The 11,755-nt window shown below is 59.9% G+C and overlaps 1 protein-coding gene across 1 annotated transcript; it reads right to left on the bottom strand.

Annotated features, from left to right (window-relative positions):
* Window positions 1-46: 46 nt before the first annotated feature.
* Window positions 47-9,930, bottom strand: LOC117649619. The gene is made up of 12 exons (XM_034392517.1): window positions 9,740-9,930; window positions 4,564-4,710; window positions 4,327-4,470; window positions 4,010-4,246; window positions 3,796-3,936; window positions 3,550-3,692; window positions 2,960-3,473; window positions 2,617-2,846; window positions 2,274-2,542; window positions 2,153-2,184; window positions 1,762-2,060; window positions 47-1,699 (listed from the first exon to the last, which is right to left on the bottom strand). The coding sequence occupies exons 1-12, from the start codon at window positions 9,741-9,743 to the stop codon at window positions 1,466-1,468; spliced, it is 2,394 nt and encodes a 797-aa protein (XP_034248408.1). The 5' UTR covers window positions 9,744-9,930; the 3' UTR covers window positions 47-1,465.
* Window positions 9,931-11,755: the final 1,825 nt, after the last annotated feature.

The raw sequence follows: 11,755 nt of genomic DNA, 5'->3' as shown, positions 1-11,755 counted from the left end.
AGTTACTTTATTTGAATAGGGTGACATGTGAAGAGAATTACGGAAGTTAGGTTTCCTCACTGTTTATTTCTATTTTCTTTTAACATTCTCAGAACCGGATCAGAGACAACATCAATTTCACATTTTATTCCCATTATTGTCTATAGTTACAATCTAAGTGAGTAACATTTAACTTAAACTGGTCTAGTGGTTCAAAAAGCATAATACACTTTATTTTTGTTGGTTGAGATTTACATATTCTTTATTGCTGGTGTAGTGAATGAACAAGTGGGGAATCCTTTGAATATTGTAATTTAAACAGAATTACTTAACACACTGATCTACTTGGGAAAACTCCATCTTCTTGATTTACGTTCTTAAAGCACTGTTTTGAAGATGCCTTCCAAAATTTGCACCCTTTTGGAAAGTTTCAAACAGGCTGTGAAACTAATAACATCAAAAGCATCACAAAACCTTGAGAGAAATCTGTGGAAGCTGATTATGCCGAGAGACGTTACAAGTTCTCCATCCTGGATTCCACACAGAGATATTCTCTTCATAAGCTGTTTTCGTCCTAGCTTCAATTATTAGCTATTGTTCCTCTTCCCCCACACATTATTGGATCATAGACTCATGCATTTAAAATTTAAAGCATGTACCTTCAAACTGTCTGACTACTTGCCTACTGACTTCACCAGAGACAGCAGTGGTTCAATACATATGACTGTGAATTATTATTTATTCTGCACCAGCCAATCACACAAGAGAATGAAGTGCCGGCAAATTTCGTTTCATTACCAATGCCAGATTTATCCTAATATCACAGTCATGATTTCCAAAGCGAATAAGCCAGCTGCGGCGGAAGCCTCGGACATGGATTTAAAAAACCGCGAGGGCTGAGGGCTAGTGAAAGCGGGGGTGGAGAGTGAAGTGGGGACACCTGGGACTTCCCCACCCAAAGCTGCGGCTGTGTGTACTTCGCAATCAAAGTAACGCGGCGGGCTGAAAGGGACTCAAGGATTTGAAGCTCGTCTAGAGTGAAGTCAGGTGCACTCGGCCCGTCGGGCCCAGTAGTCAGAGGCATCCCTTCCCGGCATGCAAGTCGACAACTTCAACTTCCCCACGAGGTAACTCTCCCTCCACAAAGAGACAGGCACACTGAAACACTGAAACTGAAGCGGCGGGAAGGACACAGACACACAAGCTTGATATGCGAAGACTGCGAGGGCCGGCAAGCCGGCAACGGCAAAGCTGCCAGAAAGCTGGGGCCGGAGCAAGCTGGAGATGCTGAAGCACCACGTGGCGGAGGCCCAGGCCAGGCCTGCCTACACTGTCACGTGGCTCCCCCACCCAATCCGGCATTCCGGGCGCGCTGCGGGGGTGCTGCGGCTGCTCTCCGCCCAGCTCTCCGACAGGAAGGCCCCGGGCGCCCAAGGCCCACCGCGAGCGTCGCGAGAGGAGGGCGAACGCGTAGCGGCCTAGCGGCCTAGCGCGTGAAGGCCACGGCGGGGGCGGTGAGGAAGAAGAAGCCGAGGCAGGGCTGCTTGAGGCACGTGTCCCTGTCCCGCTCGGAGGACGCCTTGCTGCTGTACAGGCGGGCCACGGCCTTCACCTTGGCGCGGCACTCGGGCTCGTGCGGCGCCGACGTGCAGATCTCGGCACCCAGGCGGCGCAGCTCGGACACGCACGACGAGCTCTCCGGCAAGCCCACGTAGGGCCCCTGGAAGGAGAGGGTTGTGTCAGGTTAGGCTGGGTTGCCTTGCTGCGGCACTGGCTACTCACGCAAAGGTGGCAGGCGTGGTACAGCACGCAGATGGGCACCAGGCCGTTGTCGCCGCCCACCACGCCGCGGCAGGACTGCGACAGCTGCGCGACGGCGGGGCAGCGGCCCATGGTGTCGCGCGCCCAGAAGGTGATGGTGCGCGCCACCGGGGTGATGCCCGGGCGCGGCTGCAGCACGCCCTCCTCGTCGTCCTCCGTGACGACGCCCTCGTCATCGGCCAGGTCCCAGCGCTTGTCCCACGCCGCCGGCAGCAGCTCGTCCGGCGAGGCGCCCTCCTTCTTCACGGCCACGCGCTTGTCTGGTGTGGAGTGAACACAACGAGCGCGTTAGGCAATATTTGAAAATACTAGTGTTGTCACTTTGTCTCTTTCGTTAAAAAGTTTTACTCACTGATGTTGCCTCCCTTTGAAGACTTGAAGCCCCTGAAGAGAAACAGGAAAATCGCCCGTTTTTAAAAATGTGAGTCCAAGTGCCTCTGTGTGTGGGCACATGGACTAGCTTCGCAACTCACATGAGGTTGTGTCGCAGCAGCCACTCGCCGTCCACGGCGTTCTCCAAGGCGTCCACGTCCGCGTCGCTGTACTGGGTGGACTTCTTGCGGCGCCGGTCCAGGCCGAAGTACTGCGACCAGTCGATGGACTTCTTGGCGATGCGGCGGTGGCGGGACAGGGCCAGGGGGATGGGCAGCTCCTCCTGCTCGCCGTCGGCCGCGGCCACCGCCGGGGCGCCGTTAGCGCCGGCTGCCCCGGTCGACGCCGACCCCTTTTCCTGAGACGGCGGCTGCAGGGAGGCAGAAAAATGAGTTTGTTTTGTGTTTTTCTTTGGGATACCTCGAACAGCCACCCGGCACTCACGGGGTGCTCCTCGGCATGCTCCTCGGCGTGCACGGCCTGGTCGTGGGCGTGCGGGCCCTCCGCGGCCACCATGGGCGGCGCGTGCTCCTCGTGCACGTGCACCACCGTGTTGGGGCTGTTGGTGGCGGTGCCGGGCGCGTGCTGGTGCGGGTGCTGGGCGTGCTCCCTGGCGATCTTGTCCGTCTCGTGAGCGTGCCCGATGGGGCTCAGGGGGACCGGGTTGCGCTGGGCTGCGCGCCAAACGGAAAAGCAGGTGCGGGGTCAGTTGACAAGCGGTCGTCGGGGTGTTCGGGAGTTCGCGGTGCATCCCGCGAGGTACCAGTGCTTTTGAAAATGGACTTACCTCCGTCGGCCTGCTTGGTGGCGTTCTTGTTGGGGCCGGCCGTGGTGGTGGCGGTGGCGGTGGGGGCCGCGCCGGGGACGGTGGTGGCTGGGGCGGAGGCGGCAGCGGCGAGAGGCAGCGCCAGTGGCGGCTCGGGCTCGCCGTCGGCGGGCTCGGGCTCGCCGAAGATCCTGGCCAGGTCCTTCTGCACGTTGGGGGCCGTGTCGGCGTGGGCCTGCGTGCTCTTCTTGCGGCGTCGCATGGCGTGTCCCTGCTGGCCCTGCTGCAGCGCCTCCTCGTCCGGGCGCTGCGCGCTGCGCTTGGTGAGCAGCAGCCGCTTGACGGCCGGGTCGTTGTAGCGCTCGTCGAACAGCTGCTCGGTGAGGAGCAGCGCCAGGCGGTTGCCGCCCGGGCCCGGCGGGCCGCTGGGCACGCTGGGGAAGTTGAGGCTCAGGCTGCCGGGCCCGTACTCGTCGTCGTCCAGCACGCCAGTGGAGTCGTCCAGCCGTTCATCGCCCCAGTCGTCGGAGTCATCCTGCGAGGCGAAGAAGCGTGTCAGAAACAAAAGCCACTCGTCCCCACTGGGCGCCTGACGACAGCGAGGACTGTACCTCGTCGGGGTTGGTGGAGCGCTTCTTGAGCTGGTAGCCGCTCCAGACCAGAGGGGCGGCCCAGTCCAGGGAGGAGGTGCCCTGCTGCTGGCTGGGGGCGGGGGCGGGGGCGGGGGCTCGCTTCTTGGCGCCGGGGATGTCTTCTATGGAAGCAACGACAAAGGCCGTTAATCTCGCACCAAGTCACTCCGCCTCCAATCAAATAAACAGCTCACTACTGCTCTCATTGTGCCTCATTGAACTTGCCTCCCAGCGCCTCCAGGAACTGCAGGGTCTCCAGGTCGGTGAGGTCGTCGGGGCCGACGTCAATGGCCCCCGTCTGCTGCTGGTAGCGCACCCACGCCTCGCGCAGGGCCTGCAGGTAGCGCTCGGGGTTGTCCACGGGCTCTGCAAGCCAGTCACCTCGTGTTCAAGACGGGGTTGCGTTAGGTGAGGTCAGGTGTCGGTGCGACTCCCTTACCGGCCGCTGGTCCGCCCGCCGGGTAGAAGGAGCTGATGCTGGGGTTGTCTCGGCGCCAGTCGCCCCACTGCTGCTGCTGGGCTTGCTGTGCCTGCTGCATCTGGAGTCGCTCAAGCTGCTGCTGCTGCTGCACGCGCTGCCTGCGTTGCCGTGACGCCATCCGCTCCCTGAAGGCCGACGGCGCCGGGGTGTCGCCCGCGTCCACGTCCGCAGGGAGGAGCCGCGAGCGCTTCTCGGCTGGAATCCAAAATTCGACGCATCATTGGCAGCTCTCCTTTTTTGTTCTTTCGAGTGCGCGTCCGCGGGCGTGTCCTTACCGGCGTCGTCCTGCCAGGCGCTGGGCTGGCCAAGCAGCAGCAGCCCCTGCACTTCCTGCCGCCCGTTCCTGGTGACGCGCGCAAGGTGCGCGGGGTTGCGGCTGCGCTGGTAGCCGTAGCCGATGTCCTCGGGCTGGCCGTCGCCTGCAACACACAGCGCGCAGCACGCCGTTCACACCAGCGCCTCCACGACGGCCTCCTTGCTCTTTACCGTCGCCACGGCGTCGGGGAGCTTACCCAGTATCTGCTCCAGCCCCTCGGCCGGCGCGGCCTGGACGGCCAGAGCGGCGAGAGGTCTTCCTCGCTGAGCCGCCACGGCGCCCAGCGCGGAGAGCGCGAGCGCGAGGGCCAGCCACGGCGCCATGGTGCCTCGCAACCAGTCACCTGTCCAAACAAACAAAAGCAATGAGGCAAGCGGGAAGTTGTTGTTTTTAATAACGCCGTGCTTTTAATTGCCTTTCGGCGGTGGGGTTTATTCCGCCAAAGCAGCGTGGGGTGGGGATTGGGGGGGGGGGTGCGAATATATGGGTATACTACCCGGGAAACGTGCAAAGGAGGCGTGGACTCAGGCCTCCGAACCGCTTCGAACCGCGTCGAGCCGGGTGGCCGTCGCCATGCCGCCATCGGGTCGTGGCCGGTCAATGCAGCCGCGCCTAATAAAGGCCCAACAGACTGCAGGCCAGGATGCTTCCCAAACGGCGCCCTGGTCGCGCTGTCCTTGCCGCACTCATGGGGCGCGAGGGAGAGAGAGAGAGACAGCGCGGCGAGAGCACCGTGACCTTTGCACGGGCGCCACTGTGGCTGGCCTCCAGGAACACGGCGGGCACGGCCATAGACGGCCTTTGTGGCGCGTAACGGGCGCACGCATTACGTATGGCTCGGTGCCGCGGGCGGTAAAGCAAGGTGTGTGTGCGCGGCAGTGGCGGTGTCCATTGTTCTCAGTAACAGGGCAGGGGCGCGGCCCGCGGCAAGCTGCAGCTTTATATAACCCCCTGCCCCTGCCCTGGCTGGGGCTGGGCAAGCTGATCCCGAACAACGTCGTAGCTTCGACGTCCTGCCTCTCTCGCACGCCAGCGGGACGGCCCACGAGTGCGAGAGAGACAGCCCCGCAAGGCGGAGCGCACACGTGTCGCGGCCGTCGGAAATAAAGTGGAGACAAAGTGGGGAGGCGAGCGGCAAATGGAATCAGGCAGACGAAGTGGGGGGGGGGGCTAGTCGCGGCGCTGAATCTGAAAGGACGGTCTGGAACAGCCTGGAGCGGCGAGCTGCGAGAGCAAGAGCGCGGCGAGGGGTGGCTGTCTGACTGTCTGGCTCTCTCGCTGTCTGTCTCTCTCTCTCTCCATGCGCTCCGCTCTCCGCCCCGCGCGACGAGACTAAAATAGAAGCAGCGGCGAAAGCGCGGGAAAAACGAAACGAAACGAGGACAGCGGAGCAAAAGCAGAGCGACAAACGCGCCGCGGTGGAAAGCGGAAAACTCCCCGGCGGGGCCGAGCGGGGCGCACTTTGGGCCCCATCACGCCGCATGCGCGGCCCAGCCAGGCGCAGCCAGGCGCAGCCCACACACTGTGCACGGTGCAGCTCGTTGGGCCATTCCGCCATTTCGCAGTGCGGTGCGGCGCGGTGCGGCGCGCGGGGCCTAAGCCGCTGCAAAGCCGCCACGGCCCCAAGGACGTCTGCCCTCCGCCTGGCTGCCTCGCTGCCTCGACCTCCTAATAAGGCTGGCTGGCTCGGCGCAACCCCGGCCTGCCTGCCCTAGGCCCTCCAGCCCGCCAGCCGTCCCGGCCCGGCCGCCCTTCTCCAAGGCCCTTATTCACCAAGACTGGCCTGCGGCTGGCAAGGCGTCTTATCAAGTCCACAGCCCACGCCGTGGCGCCGCGCCGCGCCTCCCCCACGAAATACCAGCCGCCAGCCCCGCCAGCCCCGCCCCTTTCCCTGTCCGCTTCCGGCGCACAAAGCGTACTTGGGCGTACTCGACGACGACACTGGAAGCGCGGGGCGACGCACAGTGGGCCAGAAGACCGGTGGAGGCGGCCGAAATTCTAGACGCGTCTTGAGCTCCAGAGTTGCTGAACAGGACTCGAACCGACCGTGTGACCCCACCAATGGATTCCTCGTTCGGAGAGCAATCCATTGGTGGGGTCACACGTTCGATTCGGGTCCCATTAAGTGACTCTGGAGCTCAAAACGTGATCAGAGTTTTGGCCGCCTCCGCCGGTCTTCTGGTCCACTGTGCGGCGCGGGGACTGCTGACGGGCTTCGCCCCGGCGCTCCTAAAGCGCGAAACGACTCTGCCGTGGTGGTCGCGGTGGTCGCGGTGGTCGCGGTGCTGCCGGCCTCGGACAGCAGCGGGAACGGCGGCGGGATGGCTGGATCGATGAGTTAATTAGCGAGACACTCAGGCCACACGGCCAGCACGGCCTCGACCAAGAGGAGTGAGACGCACTCCAGCCTCCAGGCCCTCTTCGTCATGGATTATTTTCGGCCTCTGAATTTTCCGCTCTCCCATTTCGAACAGAACAGCGGAGAGGAGGATGAGGAGGAGGAGGAGTCGGCGGAGAAGGAGGTCTTCATTCCAGCCCCCTTCCCATTCCCCCTCTCCCCCTCGCGCAGCCATACCACGCTTATATTAAGCATTCCTGTTCGTGCAACTCCGCTCCCGATAGCGGACGACGCACAACAAAGGGGGTGACCCGAGGCCCCTCCTCCCCACTCGACGGACGGACGGACGGACATTGATATCGACGTGTGAGTGGAGTGACGAGGCAGATTAAGCGAAGCAAGAGCGGACTCGACCGGACGTCGGGCACGCGGTGCGGTGTGCGTGTCTGCACAGTGATTCCGAACAGTGCTGTCCTCGCTCTGTTTCTCTCGCTCTCATGGAGAGCCCCCGTAGAGCGTGCGTGCGAGAGAGGTGGAATCACTCTGCTGTGGACACGTGGACAAAACGCGGCCTCTAGGGTGGACGGTCGGACCACCACAGCACCGCCAACTCTCTCGGGGAGTACTCCTCTTCCTTTGCAGAGTCCACACGGCCCCGCCTGGCCCCGCCTGGCCCCGCCTGGCCCCACCCCGCATAGCGCCGTCTCGAAAAATAAAAATAAAGGACTCCGACCTGTGACATTCAACCCCCTGCCCCTGCGGCGTGCGGGGGCACAGCGCTGTGCGAGAGAGAAGGCCTATACCGACCGGGGGGTTTAGTGAGGGGTCGAGCACGTGGCGCAGGAAATGGAGTTCTAAACGCGCACTCCACAGCACTGCAAACTGCACTGCAAACTGCACTGCAAACTGCAGACTGTAAACTGCAGAGCGCAACCCGCGACCTTTTCCCCGACCCGACAAGCGCCGCTAACTCACCAGGGCCGTTTCCGCCTCCGCTTCCGCGATGAGGAAGCGTGCCAAATTTCGCTTCCTGCTCGCTCGGCCAGGCGCTCCGCGCTCCACGGATTAGCGCGGCCCAACGCGACGGAGGCGGACTTCCAGTGTCGGAGACCGGCTCACGGCTTCGTCAAGCAGCAGAGCAGGCCCATTCCGGACGGTGCTCTCGTCGCACTCGTGCGGCGAGCCGGAGAGAGCGCCCGACGGCCCGAGGGCAGGCCTTCCGCCGACAGGCGTGTGCAGCGGGCTGCCTACCCCGCGTTCAACAGGCGCTACCTTGCCTCTAGCCCTCGCCGCCGCCACGGCCGCGGCCAGAGACCTGTTGGCGGATTTGTAATGGGAAAAAATTGGAGAGGCTCTGGAACGAAAGTCTTCCCGAGGTGGGGTTTTGGTGTGGGGAGGAGAGTTGGGATAAGTTAAAGTGGTGGTGAGTTTGAGGAGACAGTGCGACTGACAGCAGCAGACTGCGAGAGTGGTTCTCGTCGCTCTGTCTCCCTCGCACCAATTCGGGACGCGCCATGAGTGCAAGAGAGATCAGAATCGGTCAGCAGTGGTGGCGGCCAGCGAGACAGGGATGGACAGGGAACCACAGGGAGCAGGGTCTGGTGGAGCTAATTGGTGGCGGGACGAGTTGGACGAGGGAGTGGGGCAGCAAGCCAGCAAGCGGCCGAGGCAACGAGCCCATTCCGAACGAGGCTTTCGTCTCTCTGTCTCTCTCGCACTCAATGAGTGTTTGGTCGAGGTGTGAGCGAGACAGAGTGTGGCTTCCGTTTTCTGGCCCGGTCCGGCGCGCGCTCGAGTGTGCCTCTTGTCGAGTGCGCTGTGTTTGCCCCGGGCATTTCAAGGCTTTGGCCGTAGAGCCTGCCTGTCTGCCTGCCTGGGCCGCGCACCGCGCGCACCTCGCCCGTTGCCGTGGCAACGCGACAGCCAGGAGGGAGCCGAGGGACGCCCTAGGAGGGAGGCTGGAGGGGCTGGCTGGAGGCTCCAGCCACGGCTGGGCCTGGCTGGCCGGACTCACGGCAGGCGCACGAGGCCTTGGCGGCCGGCCCGCTGTACCATGTCACTCTCATGTCACCGGCATGGCGCCGCCGACGTGCCCCCTGGGGGGCTCCCCTCTCCCTTTCCTCCGACTGCGTGGGCCAGGGCGCAGGAGCAGACACGGTGGAAGTACGGGGGCCGTCACGCAGAGCGCGAAGCGCGGAGCCAGACCCGGAGCTCTATCGATTCATCGCTCAGCAACTCGGCATGCCGATGCGGTGCCGATGCGGTGCCGACTCCGTGGCAGTCGCCCGTTCGCGCATTCACATCGGGATTCGAATGGCCTCGACACGCGTGCAGGTGCATTGGAGCAGCTTTTGGAAAGCTTTGGGCCGAGCCATGTCCTTCGTTTGCCTAACCTAACCTAACCTAACCTAACCTAACCTAACCTGACCTGACCTAACCAAACCTAACCGAACCTAACCTACCATCCGCGCGTATTGAACGAGCTGGCCGCAGGTGGTCGCATTCCCACGCTATCTGTTGGTGGAATCGTCAATCGTAACGCGATAAACGCGTTCGGAGAAGCAGTGCAATTCCTCTCCCCCTCCCCTTCCCCCCTCCCGTGACCAGATCGTTTATTCTTTGTGAGGGCAATTCGCCGCTTCGCCGCCACAACCACAGCGCCATTACTCATTCCCATTAATCCCAATTTGGCGCTGCAATGTAAACCGTGCGCGGCGGACGGCAGCCTGGGCTTTATTCATGGTCGCGTCGACGGCTTCAAAAGGGCAAAGTCAGCGAGCAACGCAACTTGGATTCTTGATGACAGCGTGACTACCACTCGTTGTTCCGAAGTGCATCGCCAAGGTGACCTTGGGCACGCGGCGGCGGCCTTCCCTCCCCTTCCCTCCCCCAACCCGCGCCGCACCTGAACCTTGCCGCCGTGCCCGGCGCCCTCGTGCTTTGTGTGGCCGCGGCCGCAGCGGCGGTGGCGGCTCGTCGCGATGCTCGCCCTGCAGGCCGTCGCCGTGGCCATCCTCGCCATGGCCGTACTCACCCATCCCCGCAGGGCATCCGCCACCCCTAGGCCCGGCCCCAAGCGTGGCTGTGGTGCCGCCTTGGCCGCGGGGCGGACTGGCCGTGGAACTGGAACGCTGCTGGGGCTGCTGGCCTGGGCCTGCTTGGGCTGCTTGGGCTGCGGGCAGCGCGGAACGGCGGCGAGGGCGGCGACGTCTCAACCCCACCTCACTTGAGCGTCGACTACCCCGCCGAGCCGCGTCGAGGCTCGCTGGCCGGGGTGGCTCCAGGCCCCCCACCACCCCCTCGCAGCCCCCACGCCCCCCGCCCCGCCCACCCGGCTGGCTGTGGTGGGGCGTCCTCCGACAAGCCTCGCCTCGAACATCCAACATCGCTCCGTCCTTGTCGCTCGCATTGATTTTGCATCTCGCGACCGGAAGGCGCGACCGCTCTGCTCGCCAATTTGCTTTCCGTTTTCAATGACATCCCCGGAGCGACTGCCTCATCCACTGCCACAGCGACCACCGAGTCCACCAGCAAGGCCCCTGGCGTCCTCGGCGTCGTCCTCGTCCCAGGACACGGCGGCGTGTCGTGGTGGGCGAGGACGGCGAGGACCTCAAGCCCAGGACCCCAGGGCCGGGCACCGGGCATGCGCCCTGGGGCTCCGCGAGGCCGGGCTCCATTGATATATCCACGTCCGACCGCGCGGGCCTTGCGGGGTGGGGTGGGAAGGGGAGGGGGCCGCGCCGTGCTCAGGAGCTCGTTTGAGAAGAGCGTGGGTTCGAACACTGACTTTGAAAAAATATCTCAATCTGCATTTTGACACTCCTGCACGGGCCTTCTCGATGCCCAACAGGATCAGTCTTGCGCCCCTCAAGTCACTGGAGTGTTCCAGAATTTCCAAAGACTCCCAATTTTGAAGTGTTTAAGGGACAGACATTAAAGGACACTCAATTCAATCCAGTTTCGAGTATTTTATTAAGAGAAGGAATTAACTTCAGGGGTAAACTCTACTTTAAACTGAACATTTGTAGACAAAACAAGAGATCCATAGGTAAACATATAAAAATACGTAACAACACTGACAGTTCATACTCTACTCATAACCTACAGTATCACAACACAAATGTCAGGAGTGGAAGAAGTTGGTACTAAAGACTCCCTGTAATATTCAAATTCCAAATATTTTAAAACTGTAACATTCATGATCACATAAGAATATTCTTTTTACAAATCATTTGACACACAAATTTTTACAAAATGTACAGCACAAATATACAACAGACAAAAAGAATTTCTACAAGAGTTTCTTTTGATTTTCTGGATAATAAATTTACAAAGCAGAGATACTGATCATAGGCATTAACTCAGGACAACAAATCAAACCTTTACTATCTCATCTAAAAATAAATAGACCTAGCCAATCTCTGAGAATAACAGTAATAAAAGAAAAAAAGTCCAGTAAACTTTTTATTTTCAGTAAGAAACATGTATTTGCATTAAGGTTTGGGGCCTGGTCAAAAGAAGAAAAAAGGCTATTATCAGTTAATTGTGCAGCAAAGTCAAACCCTCAAACAATAGTCTCAAACTATGGTTACATCAGATCATAAAAACAGTTTATTTGAATCAACCAAACAAACTTAACAATTACTGCCATTTAAAACTTAACTAGATTTCCTCTGCATGTGTGTATGAAAGAACCACAATTCATTTGATCTTCAAAATTTGTGAAATTTCTGTTTCAATTCTTTTAGTTTAATGACCTAGAGGTGTTGACTCATGTACTAGACCCTTAGATTTACAGTAGAGTACCAAGGAGCAGTCTTGATTAAGTAGACTTTAACATTTATCACAAAATGGTTGGCTCACTAAACTAGAATATGCTAGTGGAGTGAAACAACATGCATTTCAACATCATCACAAGGAAGAAATTTCACAAATAAGATTTTACTCAAAAGGTTTAAGTATAAAACGCAATCAGCACAAATCACAAACAAGCAGAACATAATCATAAAAAGAATGTAATGGTACAGTAAGGAACATTGGAAACCAGTAC

Source organism: Thrips palmi, unplaced genomic scaffold (genome assembly GCF_012932325.1).
Source record: "Thrips palmi isolate BJ-2018 unplaced genomic scaffold, TpBJ-2018v1 HiC_scaffold_4, whole genome shotgun sequence".
Classification (NCBI taxonomy): Eukaryota; Metazoa; Arthropoda; class Insecta; order Thysanoptera; family Thripidae; genus Thrips; species Thrips palmi.
The sequence above is the reverse complement of the archived record's forward strand: the minus strand, read 5'-3'. Positions and strand labels throughout refer to the sequence as shown.

Coding starts and splice junctions, on each gene's coding strand:
- LOC117649619 (XM_034392517.1), bottom strand. Junction 4,471..4,563: donor GGGGCTGGAGCAGATACTGG/GTAAGCTCCCCG, acceptor TGTGTGTTGCAG/GCGACGGCCAGCCCGAGGAC. Junction 1,700..1,761: donor ACCACGCCTGCCACCTTTGC/GTGAGTAGCCAG, acceptor CTCTCCTTCCAG/GGGCCCTACGTGGGCTTGCC.